This window comes from Podarcis gaigeae (genome assembly GCF_964106915.1).
Source record: "Podarcis gaigeae genome assembly, chromosome: 5".
Taxonomy (NCBI): domain Eukaryota; kingdom Metazoa; phylum Chordata; class Lepidosauria; order Squamata; family Lacertidae; genus Podarcis; species Podarcis gaigeae.
In genome coordinates, this window is record NC_139681.1 from 94,845,945 (window position 1) to 94,864,177 (window position 18,233).

Here is an 18,233-nt window from a genome sequence, read left to right on the forward strand (position 1 = left end):
CGGGTTAAATCTTAAATCTTTTCAGGTTGCCTCCCATGGGGACCCGGAAGTAACGAAACAGGTTACTTCAGGGTTTTGCTGCTCGCACATGCGCAGACGCTCAGAATGACATCAGAGGCATGCTCACTTTACAGTATCAGCAAAAAGTGAGATTTCTCGACAGCTCTACCATTTTGATTTTTGAAGAGAAAACTGGTATCTGATACAGTGTGATGTCAACAAGTTTAGATCTTTCCATGGAAGGCCATCACAATCAAATTTCACTTCTATCTGGGTGCCACAGGGTTCTGTCTTGGGCCCGGTCTTATTCAACATCTTTATCAACGACTTGCATGATGGACTCAAGGACATCTTGATCCAATTTGCAGATGACACCAAACTGGGAGGGGTGGCTAACACCCCAGAAGACAGGATCACACTTCAAAACGACCTTGACAGATTAGAGAACTGGGCCAAAACAAACAAGATGAATTTTAACAGGGAGAAATGTAAAGTATTGCACTTGGGCAAAAAAATTGAGAGGTACAAATACAAGATGGGTGACACCTGGCTTGAGAGCAGTACATGTGAAAAGGATCTAGGAGTCTTGGTTGACCACAAACTTGACATGAGCCAACAGTGTGACGCGGCAGCTAAAAAAGCCAATGCAATTCTGGGCTGCATCAATAGGAGTATAGCATCTAGATCAAGGGAAGTAATAGTGCCACTGTATTCTGCTCTGGTCAGACCTCACCTGGAGTACTGTGTCCAGTTCTGGGCACCACAGTTCAAGAAGGACACTGACAAACTGGAACGTGTCCAGAGGAGGGCAACCAAAATGGTCAAAGGCCTGGAAACGATGCCTTATGAGGAACGGCTAAGGGAGCTGGGCATGTTTAGCCTGGAGAAGAGGAGGTTAAGGGGTGATATGATAGCCATGTTCAAATATATAAAAGGATGTCACATAGTGGAGGGAGAAAGGTTGTTTTCTGCTGCTCCAGAGAAGCGGACACGGAGCAATGGATCCAAACTACAAGAAAGAAGATTCCACCTAAACATTAGGAAGAACTTCCTGACAGTAAGAGCTGTTCGAGAGTGGAATTTGCTGCCAAGGAGTGTGGTGGAGTCTCCTTTGGAGGTCTTCAGAGGCTTGACAACAATATGTCAGGAGTGCTCTGATGGTGTTTCCTGCTTGGCAGGGGGTTGGACTCGATGGCCCTTGTGGTCTTTCCAGTCTATTTATGACATAAATCTGACATCAGGAATCACAAGACAGAGAAACCAGTAGGAGAACACTTCAATCTCCCAGGACATTCTATACAAGATCTCAAAGTAGCTGTTTTACTACAAAGGAATTTCAGAAATAGACTGGAAAGAGAAGCTGCTGAATTGCAACTTATCACCAAACTTAAAACCATGGTGAGACCTGGTCTGAACAAAGACATTGGATTCTTATCTCATTATACATGACAAAGCCATTTTTCACCTTCTCACCCCTTGCTTTTTCCTGTAAGACCTATTGCAGTCGTTAAGAGTCGTCAACAGGCTCATCACAGCTATCTGCCTATCACCCATTCCCACCACCCTTCTGAGTAATACCCCTCCCCACCTTCTCACTATATAGAAGGGTCTGGTAACTTCTGTTTCAGTGTATCTGAAGAAGTGTGCATGCACACGAAAGCTCATACCAAGAACTAACTTAGTTGGTCTTTAAGGTGCTACGGGAAGGATTTTTTTGTTTTGTTTTGACTATGGCAGACCAACACGGCTACCTATCTGTTTCAGTAAACATGGTTTGTTCTCAGATGGCAACTTTTCACATTGATTTCTGTAAGTAATTATTTCTCACTGATTTTTCGTAGGTATTTTATTTTCAAATGGTCACCCCTGGAGGCAACAAAGACAGATTGGTGTAGTTACTATGCGGAAGCTGGGGCTGGGGAAGAAAGGCATGGAGCACCAAATAGCAGAGGAGGCCCATCAGCTCGTGGAAGTTTTGCATGTTTGCACGTTCAAAGGGTATGTGATGCTAAGTGATGGTGCTGAGCTGGCATATGGAGATATATTTGTGTACTACCTCTGTTCATTTTAGAAAGGAATGTGATATGCTATTCTTGGTTCCTAATGGAGATCCCAGCAATTTCTCTTGGCCACCATGAACTCCCACTCTCAGTATGAACAGGAGCAGCTGAGCTAATAGTATAACTTTATTTTGCAGGACAACCACTTGACACCTCCATGTCCATCGCTAATTCAGTCTCCAACAGGATAAGTGCTGTGACTTTTGGGCACCGGTTTGCTCTTGAAGATGAAAGGCTCCAGAAACTGATAGAAGCCATAGATTTTTCCATACAATTTGCATGTAGCTTTGGTTATGCTGTGAGCAGTCATTTCCATTCCTGCCAAACAGGTCTCCCAAGGGCCTTAATACCACAAATCAGTATTCTGATAGAGGGTTGGAGAAGTGAGATCAGGTTTAAATTGATCTGAGATAAGGGCCACTTACTATCTCACAGCGTGATCCATTGCTCATGATTGTGGTTCAAGGACCCGACCCCCGCAATGTGAAATGAATACACAAGGACACGTGATATAAGGTTAATGGGCAAGGAAAGGCCACAACTTTATTCATTACAGCAGTGAAAAGGTATTGGCTTAGGCATTGGATCTCTAAAACAAGTGGGTTTATTTACCAGTAGGTGGAGCCTGTTGATGCTAATCCAACTATAGGCTCACCCCTGATGTCACCGAGCGTCGTGCCATGGCCTCCCGCCAAGCAGGCATCGGACAGAATACACGACCGCCAGATTCCTTTAACGGAATACCCAAAAATTGAAGGCATAGGCGATGGCCACACCTAGCCCTTCGACACAGCACAACACATTATTCCAATGCCTAACCACCACCCGAGCCGAAAGGCTCGCCGCCAATACCCTCACAGCTGTAACCAATCCCTGATGCTGCTGATGATGCTAGTTAACCAAATGTCATTCCATTGGTCTGAAAGATGAACCCCACCATTCCGGTACAAGGCTTGGTCACCAATCCGGATACGGTCATGAGAGATGACTCGGCCATACAAAAAGTGCACCCAACGGGCTATTGCACGATTTAAGAGTTTCCTGGATTTTTCAATGGCCATACAGTTCTGCACACCGTGCCACACAATTCTCTTCAGGAAGGAGGACCAGAACACCGTTGTTCCGGGACACAAGGCAGCAATCTCATCCAAATCTCTTTTTATGTGCCACGACAAGTCCACACCTCTTCTGCTAACAAGGTCATTTTTCCCTAATTGAAGGATAAGGATGTCAGGAGGGCCAAACGCGGGAACTCTCCCTCTCAGCAATGGCATAAGCAATGCCTCGTCTCGAAAACCAGGAAACTCGCACTCAGCAATGGCATAAGCAATGCCTCGTCTCGAAAACCAGGAAACTCGCACTCCAGGTGGCAATCCAAGGTTAGGGGTGAGGCCACAGCTAACTGACCGTAGGTGGGCCGAATGGACTATACCATGGCCACAAATCCAGATACTTCTGAGAACGGCTGAGAACAAAGGAAAGTAAAAAATTACGGATAAGTAGAGGTAAAGAAACAGAGCGCATTCTAACGAGTGTAACCTTTATAAGCGTCGGATTTCCACTGGCCCATTTCCTTAATCTTATCCGCTGGCAGGCCCAAGCGTGCAGCTGTTGTGGCGGCACCAATCCTGAGTGAGTGTGCCGCATAATCCTGGGAAGATAAACCACAGGCATCAATAGCTTTGCAGAGTGCCCTTGTGAATTGGTGTCTCAACAAAGGTGACCCATCCTCGTGAACCAGGAGCGGGCCAGAACCGGGCGGTCTGAGGTAAAGGTACCATCTAGTGTCCTTTACCGGGCATGGGCCCTGCTGCGACGACGCTGTAAGCTTAACTAGAACACCCATACCGGCCTGATCAGTTTTGGACTGACGTACCCTCCCTAAGGAGGCCGCGCGTTGAACCTCCTGTGCTAACTTCAACCGCAGCTTCACCAACTCTCAGAGTGCCAAAAAGGCGATAGCGTACACCGCGAAAAAGAGGCGGGCTTCAAACCTGGTCCAGCAAATTGACCTGAGCTTTATACATATCTGAGATAGCAACCCATAAGAAATTGGCTTACGGCCCTTGACCCTGGGGGGTTGTAGCCTGCCCCAACCTTCAATAGCTCTGCGGATCAGGAAGTCACTACACGGATCGGAGGAAAATTTGGCTTTAGCAAAGAAGCTGATGGTTGGAAATTCAAGCCCTTCTCATGAGAAGCTGGCAGCAGTCCATTTTTCTCTTTGGCAGAAAGATACAGCTCTCCATCTTTGTAGATTTTGCAGCTTTCTCTATCATAGGACAAAGTCAGTCCTTTCTTTCTGATCTGCGAAACACTCAGCAGATTGAACTTTAAATCAGGAACCAAATACACATTGTTGATAGTCAAGTTCAGACTTTCAAGATACACAGTTCCAAATCCGGTCGCTTCCAGCTCCTGGCCATTGGTCTGTTTCACAGTGAAGCTTTGCTTCTTAAACGTTGAAAACAGTTCTCGGTGAGATGTCATGTGTTGCGTCGCTCCAGTATCCAAAATAAAAGCATTTTCCACTTCTGGTGTGGCTTTTAGTGCCATCAAAGCCATTGCAGGTTTCACCTGGGATTTGGTACAACGTTTGCCTGATGCCTCAGGCTTTGCAGAGCTCCCCTTAGCTCCTTTCTGTTGACGTGGCTTCTTACAGTTCCACTGAAGATGCCCAGTCTGTCCACAATTGAAACAACGGACAACGTTCAAAGCAACAGCCTGTTCTTCACTTGCACTAGCAGTGGGGGCACTACTCCAAGCCTCTCTCCCCCTGACAGCAACATCCGTTGCTGTAAGAACAGGAACAGGAACAGAAACAGCAGCAACAGTTCCTTCACTCCCCCTTTGGGGGTCAAAGCTCTTCTCAGCTTTCGATAAGCTTTCAGAAATTTGGCCAGCGTCATCTGGCCTCTCCCCTTCTGGGGTAGTTAACTTTCGGCTCTTGCTTCTCACTCCAGCTACACAAGCTTTTCGGAGCTTCTGAGAGAAGAAAGCCATCTCAATCTCAAGCCTCAGTTCTGACTTTCGAGCCTGCTAAAATCCAATAGCTGGCTGTTTACTTTTTTTTTTTCCTGGCAGCTAAACGCTGGCTGCTCTGGAAAGTCCCTCCAAGAGCAAGTGATATAGCAGTCAAAACAAACATTGTTTTCCTTCCCTGTTACAGTCCCAGCCTCACTTCCGTGTTGGCTGGTAATTTTCCACTTTTCAAGCTAACTGGCTCAGAGGTAGCTGTAAAGCATACTCATCTCGTTGCTTAGCAACTGGACACTCCAGTCTTTGAGCAGCAGTTATCACCCCAAGAATGCGAGGAATTTGGCACTCTCCCTGTGCTGTTTCTCTTTATCCAAGAAAACAGCGTTCGTGAACCAGAGAAGTATCAATCTGCGTTCACTCTTTTTAGCCCAAAAACAGCATACCTTGGGGGTTCTGTAGCTCCTTGCTTATCAAAAACGTCTGCTCCGATGTTCAGCCGCTTGATGTAGCTCCATCCGCATGCTACCACAAACTCCTTTATCTTCAAGCAGAGGATGAAGTACGATCCCTCAACCTCTTTAGCTGCTTTACATGGATCGGTTCCATATGCTCGTTGCTACCATTTGTTGGAAATTCAAGCCCTTCTCATGAGAAGCTGGCAGCAGTCCAGGCACCCGGCTTGATTTCCTTTTGACCTCCCTGGCTGCATTCCCCAGCAGACACAGGCAAGGTCTCGATTGGCGATTCTTCTCAAATGTGAGAAGAACACACCCCTCTTTCCTGCCTCCCCCAGGCAGGGGAAAGAGATAGACAGAAACGTATTTACATGCTTTTATTTCTGTCTTTGCAGTGTTACAGAAAACATGACTGCACTCTCCAAATTCCAGCAGTGTTGTGACAAAAGCTCCCTGTACATCCTGTACAGCTCATATTACCCTGTGAGGTAATTCCGGTGCTGCACACTGTGAAACGACTGCCCCTCTGTTCCCACAGCAGTCCCAACATTCCCATCATGTTTACACTTCAAGCTAGGACTTTGCAGCTGCATTGCTTCATTATCGTAACAGGCTACGTGTATCTTTAAGGTTTTGGGAGCACGTCCCAAATCGTCAAGATGGGAAAGGTACTGCAGAACATCATCAGTGGTGGGTGGCACGTTATGCGAAAGCCCAGATATCCCAGACCTGAAACCCAGGCCTTCTTGTAAGACCTGAGAGTGGAGGGTGCGACAGATGCTAATACTCCCTGTATCACTTTGCGTCTCCAACGTTCCACAGGTGCTCCGGAAAGGGTTCGGGCAACAGTTGTACTCCAGGTGCTAGCAATGGGAAGTGAGATATCTGAAAGTGAGACAAGGCATCAGCTATATCATTATTGGTCCCTGGTATGAATTTGGCTGAAAAAATTATGTTGCACTCAAGGCACCGGAGAACGAACGCCCGCAGAAGGGAGGAGACCCTTGCAGACCGAGATGACTGCCTGGCCAGTATGTTCACCACTGCCAGGTTGTCGGTCCTGAAGCACACATGGCAATTTCGAAAACTCCTCTGTCCAGATGTGAACGGCCACTACTATTGGAAAAAACTCGAGAAAGGTGAGATCCCACGTGATGGCCTGGCCCTGCCACCCCGTTGGCCATCATTGCGCGCACCATCGTCCCCTGAAGTACAAGCCAAAGCCCAGGGACCCTGCCGCATCTGATTGGACTTGGAAATCTGAGGACAAATTTAGAACATCCTGCCATAGGGATACCCCATTGTAGTGTTCCAAAAATGTCATCCACACCTTCAGGTCTGCCTTAACCGACTTGGAAAGTCGGACCCTGTGGTGTGGGTGTCTGAGACCAACTGACAGCCTGCCCGATCGAAGAATTCGATCGAAGAATGCAGAGAGGAGGGAGCTGGATCAGGGAAAATGCTAGACCTGGAGGGTCCCTATCGTCTGTTCCCTGCTGCGGGGGCTTCTCTGGAACTGGAACCCTGCCTCCCCGAAAGGGCTGCTTCCCTTTGTAACACGCTCTGGCTGGGAGAACCCCTGCACACCTCTCGCACTCGTGCAGATACTTACAAGACTGCCTTTGGCATGACCCCTTATTGAATTCCCAACATACCTTGCGCTTTGGCTCCCTTCTCAGGTCCGGCTTACCCGTGCAATAAGAATCTAATGGCTTCTTCTCAACATACGGGATGACCGCCACAGACCAGGTGCCATTTTCAATTTGATCCCAGCATGCTAGAGGGATCCTGGAAGCCTTCCTTCAGACTTTTATCATAGCCAATGGTGGCGGCCACTCCAGAAAGTGCACAGGCTGTTCTGACTCTTCATCATGTCACCCGTTTTCGACTTGCTCTTCTTACACACGTGGTTCTTCTTGGTGCGTATTTTGCCTAATGATTTGTCCCCCCTCAACTGTCTGAAGCTCCCCCTCCAGCTGCTGGGCTGCTTATTCTGCAAAGAACCGGAAGAACTGGACGCAACAGGGTTATTGACACAGGCTGGCGGGCTCCGCACAGGCGACCCAATGCAGTTCTGAGGGCCAGAGCCCTAGTTTGCACTGCCGCAGTTACTGTCCGAGAGCTTGAGCCTGCGCCTGAGAACTGAGAATCGTTGAAGAGGGTGACAGAGGTGCCTGGGAGGTCATAAACCTGGGTGAGAGGTGGGCTCTCCAGAAACACCTGGCAATTTAGTATCATATCAGGGGTAGCAGCAGAGGGCATGGGGTTAGGGATTGTTCAAAAAATGCTGCTCATAATCATCAATGAACAATCTAAAGGCATTTAGGTAGTGTGAAATAGGTTTGGGGTTATTATCCCGTCCATGTGGCACTCATGCAGCCCGAGGTGTGAGCTGATTCCGCTGCAGAGCACTTCCTCTTAGGTACCATGGATAACGCGCTAAAGCTACTGCCACAAACACGTGCTACTGTTTACAAGCGGTCGTACAGGCACATGTTATAGATTCTGAAACGAATGTACTAATTAACGATTTATTTATAATAAATAACAATTTTTCCAAGTATTTAGTTAAATGTTCAATTGTTTATCCAATTAGTATGTGCGTGCGTGTGTTATTTATTACTATATATATATGATGCTTCCTACTTCATATTATAACATCTCATTCAATATGCAGGGGTCCCATACAGGGATCAAACCAGCAACCCTGGCATTATCAGCACTATGCTCTAACCAGTTGAGCTATCCAGGCTCTCTAGAATTGTTTGGGACCCCGAGGGTCATTCAGTCCAACCCCTTGCAATGCAGGAATATGCAGTTGTTCCAAACAGGAATCAAACCTGCAACCTTGGCATTATTGTCACCACGATCTAAGCAACTGAGGGTTCAGAAATATATGTAAATTATTTATTATTAATTTTATTTTTATTATTATTAATTTTATTTGTCTATTTATATATTTATCTTTAGATTTATTTAATTAATTAATCAATTTAATCTTGGTATGTGATGCCATTCCACTTATTCTCTTTATTTTTTATTATATATTATTATTATTATTAATATTCTTTATTTTATTTTTTTATTTTTTATGTTCAGACCAGGTCTCTCCATGGTTTTAAGTTTGGTGATAAGTTGCAATTCAGCAGCTTCTCTTTCCAGTCTATTTCTGAAATTCCTTTGTAGTAAAACAGCTACTTTGAGATCTTGTATAGAATGTCCTGGGAGATTGAAGTGTTCTCCTACTGGTTTCTCTGTCTTGTGATTCCTGATGTCAGATTAATGTCATAAATAGACTGGAAAGAAAAGCTGCTGAATTGCAACTTATCACCAAACTTAAAACCATGGTGAGACCTGGTCTGAACAAAGACATTGGATTCTTATCTCATTATACATGACAAAGCCATTTTTCACCTTCTCACCCCTTGCTTTTTCCTGTAAGACCTATTGCAGTCGTTAAGAGTCGTCAACAGGCTCATCACAGCTATCTGCCTATCACCCATTCCCACCACCCTTCTGAGTAATACCCCTCCCCACCTTCTCACTATATAGAAGGGTCTGGAAACTTCTGTTTCAGTGTATCTGAAGAAGTGTGCATGCACACGAAAGCTCATACCAAGAACTAACTTAGTTGGTCTTTAAGGTGCTACTGGAAGGAATTTTTTTTGTTTTGACTATGGCAGACCAACACGGCTACCTATCTGTAACTGAAACAAAGGAAACTTTGCCAAACAAAGAAAAGTAAATCTTTGCCCACGAGGTCAGCTCCATAAGGGTGCTTAAACAGACAAAAGACTGCAAATGGTCAAACTGCTGGTTAGTTAAACTGACAATGCAACTAGAGCTGCTGAACTGCCAGGTGCTTAAAGACAATGCCTAACAAACTGCCAGTCACTCAGAGAGCAATCAAGCCTGCCCCAGCAGTTGAAAAACCTGTCTGGTAACTGTGATGACTCAGGCAAGAAGCAAAGAGAACTCTGCAAGGGTGGGGGTGCTGGGAGGGAGGAGGGGTGGAGGGAGGAGAAGGAAAGCCTGGGGGAGTTGGGGGTAAAATGAACACTCAGGGCAAGGAAAAGTTTAGAAGAAAAGGAAAATAGCTGTCCTTTACTGTGAGCCAAAATCAAGTGGAAATATAAACCATGGGTTAGCCTGGACTTTTCAGTAAGGGTCTATAAGCCACAACCTTTTGTTTGTTTGTTTGTTTGTTTGTTTAAAAGCGGTTTTCTTTAGGGACTCTGTACTGGCAAGTGAAGCCAATGACAAGAACCAGGCAGAGGTACACCTTCAAAGGTTCTAAACGTATAAATGTACAATGCTGAGGAATGGTTCCCTGATCAGAAACCCTGAATTGTCCGCCCCAAGCCCTGCCTTATTTCTTTCCCCAAATGCCAAGCGAAGAGGGGTGTGTGGCTTAGATAAAGTAAGAGGGGTGAGGTTTAAGTACACAGTCTATTCTAAGCCCCAGCATCATTTAAAATTTCAGAGGGGGCTCCCGATTTAAGTGGTACCAATGGAAGGGATGGCAGGGTAAATCAAACCCACACTAAAAGAGTAATAAATCAACAAACGGCAGGCACAAACACACACTGCCAGCACACACACACACAACTTAAAATTAGAGAGGAACAGGCAAGGGCTAGGGAGGGGGAAAACGTACAAGCACCCTGGCCAACAAATTAAAATGTAAGGCAAACCCACTCAGTCACCCAGACCAGCCAGGCAATCGGACGGGCAAGGGCAATAGAGGGAAAAAACATACAGGCACCCTGGCCAAAATTAAAATAAAACGCACAGCCACCAAGGCAGAGACCAGGGAAGGAAAGTGAGGAGACAAGGGAGATAGAAAGACGGCACTCACACTCAGACCTCGCTGGTGGAGGAGAGACCATGTGCTGGGCAAAGGAAAAAGCTGCAGCTTAAGAAAGGTAATTCACACTTAAACCACCCAAAAAAATCCAGCACCAGGAGTGGGGGGAAATAAAATGTAGGTTTTTACACAGAAAAGAGGACACAGCAAGACAGCAAGGCAAACTTGGGTGCCTAGGTTTTTTAAAAGCAGTAAAGCAATGAGCGCATGCAAGCCTCCTAAATTTAAAAAGGCAAGCCAGGAACCAGACAACCTCCACACACACAAACACCCCCCGACTCCAAACCTTGTGGCTGAGCTCTTCCCTGCGATGACTCGCGACGAGACGATGGCAAAGAATGAGGCCAGGGAAAGGCTGGCGCTGCAGCAAAAGGCTGCTGAGCACGCCCCCTCGGAGGCGCCAGCCAGGAGAGGTGGAGGGGCTCGGGCTCCCGCCCACAACCACTCCCCTCTTCCATTTAATCATTGAGATAAAAAACACGCACAACCCCCCCCCCCCATAAACAGCAACAAAAGAAGACTTTGTCCACCATCAATATTTTGGAATCCATTATGATAGAGGATAGAGGGTTGAAGAAGTGACATCAGGTTTAGATTGATCTGAGATAAGGGCCACTTACTATCTCACCACCTGCTCAATTTCTTATGATTATCATTGAGATAAAATAAAATAAAAAGCATGAGTAAGAAGACTTTGTCCACCACAGAAGACTCTTTGGAGGAACGATGGGATAAAAATGGAACACTGACCTTCAGAACAGGTCATCTAGAGCCCACCAAAGGGGACAGAGGTGAGCAAAATAATCTTTTCACTAAGGGAATTACATACTTTAGTTGCCATCATGGAAAACTAAATGTGTCTACTCTCTACTGACTTAGCAGTGGCAATGATGATGGTGCCTATAGTGAGGCCCCTGCAGCCAAAACCTTGGCTGGAATGTTTTTAATGAAAGAGAGACTTGCAACTTAAGCACTGTCTCTACTGCTAAGGAAAGCAGCTCCCTCCTCTATGACCCAACTTAACTCTTTTTCCAAACTTAAGTTCAGTTCTCCACATTTCTACATCCCTTCCAGATCTTTTTTTAAAAAAGTACTCATGAAACTTCATCAGCATTTTAGTGCTTATTTCTCCTAATGCACACACATGTGTGCAATTTTGCCCGAAACAAGGCCTGTGTGTTATTTTCACTATTGTATGCATTTTTAGGCACACATGACTGTATTATTTGCATTTCCATTTTTGTATGCATCACTTGACTGTGAAACTACAGACAACTTTATATCACTGTTCTAGGCACATTTGAAACAAGGAATTTCATTAGTGCGAGCAGTTTCTGACTTCTGGGCACAGTTCTCAGCCTAAAATTTTCAATTAAAGCTGCAGAGTGGAAGGAAAGGAGGACCTTTTTCTGCCTCCTCACTTCCAGCCACTCTTTGAAGACTGGAGAAGAGACTGTCTTAAGAATATTAGGGGGTCAGGTAGGGCAAGCATGGCTTTGTTTTTTACAGTATTCAGATGAGGACTAGACCATGTGAAAAATGAATGTAAGATTTTAGCTGCAGTTCATTCATTTTCAGCTTTGTATTCTTGTTATTAAAAAGGCACACCTAAACATTCCGTTGCTCCATCCATAATCTAGGTTTAAGGTGCCATTTAGCTCAGAGCTTTCATATCTCAGTTTCTAACACTGCTTTATATCAGTCCAACTTTAATTTTCTAGCTCCTTATGTATTAAGAAAATGTAAGTAATTGATCTTTAATGAGATAATTCACAGAATCCAATCATTGTCAGATTCCAGAGAAGCGATAGACACCTTCCTTTTTCTTAGAATCATAGAATCATAGAGTTGGAAGAGACCACAAGGGCCATCGAGTCCAACCCCCTACCAAGCAGGAAACACCATCAGAGCACTCCTGACATATGGTTGTCAAGCCTCTGCTTAAAGACCTCCAAAGGAGACTCCACCACACTCCTTGGCAGCAAATTCGACTGTCGAACAGCTCTTACTGTCAGGAAGTTCTTCCTAATGTTTAGGTGGAATCTTCTTTCTTGTAGTTTGGATCCATTGCTCCATGTCCGCTTCTCTGGAGCAGCAGAAAACAACCTTTCTCCCTCCTCTATGCGACATCCTTTTATATATTTGAACATGGCTATCATATCACCCCTTAACCTCCTCTTCTCCAGGCTAAACATGCCCAGCTCCCTTAGCCGTTCCTCATGAGGCATCGTTTCCAGGCCTTTGACCATTTTGGTTGCCCTCCTCTGGACACGTTCCAGTTTGTCAGTGTCCTTCTTGAACTGTGGTGCCCAGAACTGGACACAGTACTCCAGGTGAGGTCTGACCAGAGCAGAATACAGTGGCACTATTACTTCCCTTGATGCTATACTCCTATTGATGCAGCCCAGAATTGCATTGGCTTTTTTAGCTGCCGCGTGACACTGTTGGCTCATGTCAAGTTTGTGGTCAACCAAGACTCCTAGATCCTTTTCACATGTACTGCTCTCAAGCCAGGTGTCACCCATCTTGTATTTGTGCCTCTCAATTTCTTTGCCCAAGTGCAATACTTTACATTTCTCACTGTTAAAATTCATCTTGTTTGTTTTGGCCCAGTTCTCTAATCTGTCAAGGTCGTTTTGAAGTGTGATCCTGTCTTCTGGGGTGTTAGCCACCCCTCCCAGTTTGGTGACATCTGCAAATTGGATCAAGATGCCCTTGAGTCCATCATGCAAGTCGTTGATGTTGAATAAGACCGGGCCCAAGACAGAACCCTGTGGCACCCCACTAGTCACTCTTCTCCAGGATGAAGAGGAACCATTGATGAGCACCCTTTGGGTTCAGTCAGTCAGCCAGTTACAAATCCACTGAGTGGTAGCATAGTCAACACCACATTTTACCAGCTTCTTTACAAGAATATCATGGGGCACTTTGTCAAATGCCTTGCTGAAATCAAGGTAGGCTACATCCACTGCGTTCCCTTCATCTACCAGGCTTGTAATTCTGTCAAAAAACGAGATCAGGTTAGTCTGACATGACTTATTTTTCAGAAATCCATGCTGACTATTGGTGATCACAGCATTCCTTTCTAGGTGCTCACAGACTGTTTGCTTAATGATCCACTCCAGAATCTTCCCTGGTATTGATGTCAGACTGACTGGGCGGTAATTATTTGGGTCCTCTCTTTCCCCCTTTTTGAAAATAGGGACAACATTTGCCCTCCTTCAGCCTGCCGGGACTTCGCCTGTTCTCCAGGAATTCTCAAAGATGACTGCCAGTGGTTCTGAGATCACATCTGCCAGTTCTTTTAATACTCTTGGATGCAGTTCATCTGGTCCTGGAGAGTTGAATACATCTAGACTAGCCAAGTATTCTTGTACTATCTCCTTACTTATTCTGGGCTGTGTTTCCTCTGCTGAATCATTTGCTCCAAATTCTTCAGGTCGGGCATTGTTTTCTTTATCGGAGTAGACTGAGGCAAAGAAGGCATTGAGGAGTTCAGCCCTTTCTATGTCCCCTGTTTGCATTTCACCATCTTCTCCTCTGAGTGACCCCACTGTTTCTTTGTTCTTCCTTTTGCTACAAACATACCCATAAAAGCCTTTTTTTGTTGCTTTTAACCTCTCTAGCAAGCCTGAGTTCATTCTGTGCTTTAGCTTTTCTGACTTTGTGTCTACACGTGCTGGCTATTTGTTTGAATTCCTCTTTGGTGGTTTCCCCCCTTTTCCATTTTTTGTACACATCCTTTTTTAATCTTAAGTCAGTTAAAAGTTCTTTAGATAGCAACCCTGGCTTCTTTAGGCACCTTCCATGTTTCTGTCTCATTGGTATTGCCTGAAGTTGTGCTTTTACTATCTCCCTCTTAACAAACTCCTAGCCATCATGAACTCCCTTTCCTTTTAGTATTACTGTCCATGGGATCTCACCCAGCACGTCCCAAAGTTTTATGAAATCGGCTTTCTTAAAGTCAAGAAATTGAGTCCTAGTATGCTTGGCTGCTCCTTTCCGCTGTATAGTAAACTTCAGAAGAGCATGATCACTCGCGTCTAATGATCCTTCCACTTCTACCCCACTAACCAGGTCATCAACATTGGTTAGGACCAGATCTAAAATGGCTGTTCCTCTTGTTGCTTCTCCCACTTTCTGGACAATGAAGTTGTCTGCAAGGCCAGTGAGGAATCTGTTTGACCTTATGCTCTTGGCTGAGTTTGACATCCAACAAATATCCGGGTAATTGAAGTCCCCCATTACTACTATCTCCCTTCCTTTTGCATGCTTGGCCATCTGTTCCAGGAAGGTATCATCTATATCCTCCATTTGGCTTGGGGATCTATAGTAAACTCCCACAATGAGGTCACTGTTATTCTTCTCTCCCTTAATTTTGACCCAAATGCTCTCACTTTGGCTTTGAGGTTCTAAATCTTGGATCTCTTCACAGGTATACACATCCCTGACATATAACGCCACTCCTCCTCCTTTCTTGTCTGGTCTGTTTCTCTGAAAAAGATTGTATCCCTCCAATATTACATTCCAATCGTGGGACTTATCCCACCAGGTTTCAGTGATGCCTATTATGTCATGTTTAGTTTGCTGTACCAAGAGCTCAAGCTGATCTTGTTTATTTCCCATTTCTTAGTGAGAAACTAATATGCTAGCCTTGAAGAATAATGCAGATCATGTTTTTTAAAGTGCTAATCCAAAGCACAAACGGTGTGACCAAGCTTCCTCATGGTAATGGCAGCATTTCTGCTATCTTTCCTTTAGCTTTGTGGAATGATGCCTGGGAGCTGGGAAAATATTGTGAGCCATGGTTTTCTTTTATATTTTCAGCTAGTGATAATTCATAGAACCCAATCATTGTGAGATTCCAGAAAAGCAATAGACACCTTCCTTCTTCTTAGTGAGAAACTAATATGCTAACCCTGAAGAATAATGCAGATCATGTTTTATAAGTGCAATTCCAAAGCACAAATGGTTTGAACAAGCTTCCTCATGGTAATGGCAGCATTTCTGCTATCTTTCCTTTAGCTTTGTGAAATTCTCCCATGGCTCATGAAACATCTCCCAGGACCCCACAAGAAGGCCTTGTCCTGCTCATAGATGGTGCTTTCATTTGCAAAGGAGGAGATAAAGAAGCATAAGGAGAATCAGTCTCTGCATGATCCACAGGATCTCATTGATTTCTATCTGCTTCAGATGGAGAAAGTAAGTATCAGCTTTGAAGCTGAATACTGCTCATCCAAGGAATCATTATATTCCATGTTATGAGTGAATACTAATCTCTTGCCTGGAAACCAGCATCTTTTTTCCTGAATCTCAGTTGAAAATGGCATTGAATTCCCACCAAATATTTCTCATAGTCAATTTAGTTGCTAACGTGAGTTGAGATCCCTCCATTAGCATTGTTAAAAATGTGAGTGGAAAGAAGTGGAAACCTGAGTGTGTTGAGGGGTCTTGCCTATGGAGCATTCCTTCTGTACATAAATTATTTTGGATTGATGTTCATCTGATATTCAAATGTGGACTGAGAAAACAGAACATCCTAAACAAAGTGCTCTTAAACTAGAGTATGACTTCAAATCCCCATCTTGCCCATCTTCACATACTAGAAGGCCCAAAATATAGTTTCATCCTTCCCTCTTTGAACAATGCTTATCATGATGACCACAGACTCCTTTCCTCATGACTATGAGAAAACATTTAAAGGGCTGTCCAGAAAAAAAGGTTCTCTATTATTGTTGCAGTCAACAGGAAATAGGTTACCTAGGAGTGAAGAACTATGGGCTGAGGTCCCTTCAGTGCCCCTATAAAATATGTGAAGGGGCCTAGCTCCGCCAAAGTTCATGGCAATTGCCATTCTAATGGTGGACGTGAGCCACATTATGTGATTGATTGACGCCTACATCAGATTGGTACCTTCCCAAGGCACAGGTTACAAGGAGTAGCAATTCCATAAGAGGGAAAGATACCCATATTAAATACCAGATGACTCTCGGGGTACTGGAACTAGATCACAGTCTCTTGGGAGTTCAATGTGCCTGATATAAAGCACACTTCATTAGATCCGCGTGACACATATTAAAATGATTATAGCTTTTGATTTTATTAGTGTTTGATTGAATCACATTCCAAGGCTACCTACAAATGGTGTCGCACCCATTGTTCTTATTTGTTTTTAATAACTGAGCATATAAAAACAGAGAGTACTGCTGATGTCTTTGATGAAAGCAAAAACTCCTTAGAGAAAGATAGTTGAACCTGACCAGGCAACCTAGAAAAAATTAAGGAGAAAGAGACAGCAAGAGAAGGATGGAGGTATGGGCACTTTTGATTGGCTCTTCTGATTCTGCACTACCTGAAACAGCTCTGGTCACGCAGGCATTATCCTCCAGGACCTCTTCAGCTTCCTCTCATTGGAGCCATATGGAGGTTTGGGTTCAAGATTGATGAAAATACTCTCATTCAGGTACTTATTGCTTAGTAATAACTCAGTCTGATGCCAGCAATTGTTTTATCTATTTCCCCAACAATTGTGATATTTCAGCTTCAACGATGGCATGGGTTAAAATGGTAAATGCCATAAGCCTCCGTTGTCAGAAGCTGTAAGCAATACAAAAAATAGTAATAATGTAAATAGTATTATTATTAATATTGAAAAGCACAAAACCATATAAAAGTTGAAAATACGCAATAAAAACTACAGATCAAAAATATTTATTGTATACTGTTAAACTGAGGAAGGAGGAGAGAACACCCTCAAAGGAAGAATGCTTTATGAAAATCTTGGAATATGCAGAGATGGCAAAAATTGATAAAAGATACAAATTTAGAATCTTTTAAAGAAGATTAGAAAACCTTTCCGGTCTGTATAAAAATGTTATTTCCCATATGCAAAGACCACAGCGGGGTTAAAAGTGTAAGAAACAGCAGAATATATTAAGAAACATGTTAGAGAGGATCAAATTAGATAAGATGGAACTTTAAAATGCAATAGTATGTAATTCGAGTTATAAACATTGATATTAGGTGAGTGGGAAATCACTTGTTTTGTTGAATTGGAATATAGTGTTACCTTGGGTTAAGTACTTAATTTGTTCCGGAGGTCCGTTCTTTTTTTTATAATTTTTATTAAATTTCCAGTTAACAAACCAATCATATCACATTAATTCCAAATTATACCAACACATAATAAACTCCAAATATTTAGCCAAATGTTAATTTTTTTGGGGGGGGGGTACCCATGCTTCGAGTTCAGAAAGGGTCCAATCATCTCATATTTCTGCTGCTTTGAAGTTCACAAGTCCCATCTTTCCATCTCTTTGTTGTTATCCTTTACAAATCCCGTCTTCCAATCTTCTTGCTGTTATCATTTTTCTTCTTAATAACCTCTGAGTTATCTCCACAAGCAAGTTGAAGCAAACATTATTATAGTCCTGTGTGGATTTTCACGCTGATCCAAAAGTCCTATCGAAACGGCAGGCGCCATTTTAGCAGTTCCCATAAAATACAGTCTAAGCGTCTGCTCATTAACTTTTCCAGACCAGTTGCTCCATAAATCAGCCTTTCCAGGGGAGTTCTTGCCAAATCAAACGTAGAATTCAGATATGATAACAGAACAGTGGCTCCCTCCCCCTTTGACTGTAAATCTTGCAACAAAGTCAGTCTCATAATGGTGGTTCCCAATTAGAACTGTGTCATCCAAAAGCCTTTTGTTACCTTTCCAGATCTTCCGCAAAACAGAGCCTTTAGTTGATAATTTTATTTCCACACAGTTTATTTTCCCATCTCACTTGCTATCAGTCATGTGGCGGTTCTTCTTGGGGAGGGATTGTTAGGTAAATCATATTGAAAAAGTGAAAAGTCCCCCCCCCTTTC

At 43.9% G+C, this 18,233-nt stretch overlaps 2 protein-coding genes across 3 annotated transcripts in view; one reads left to right on the forward strand and one right to left on the reverse strand.

Annotated features, from left to right (window-relative positions):
• LOC310845015 (cytochrome P450 2D28-like) overlaps positions 1-18,233 on the forward strand; it is a 92,910-nt gene that overhangs the window by 44,038 nt on the left and 30,639 nt on the right. The window contains exons 1-2 of one of the 2 annotated variants that reach the window (XM_083739885.1): positions 2,343-2,358; positions 15,387-15,563. In XM_083739885.1, the coding sequence (XP_083596011.1) occupies positions 15,459-15,563 (105 nt within the window). In that variant the 5' untranslated portion in view covers positions 2,343-2,358; positions 15,387-15,458. Of the gene's footprint in view, positions 1-1,841; positions 1,999-2,342; positions 2,359-15,386; positions 15,564-18,233 lie in introns of those variants that run through there. The other variant, XM_083739884.1, reaches the window with a different exon arrangement.
• Positions 1-18,233, reverse strand: part of LOC310844516 (cytochrome P450 2J2-like) — an 80,011-nt gene that overhangs the window by 7,479 nt on the left and 54,299 nt on the right. The gene's annotated exons all lie outside the window — the stretch shown is intronic.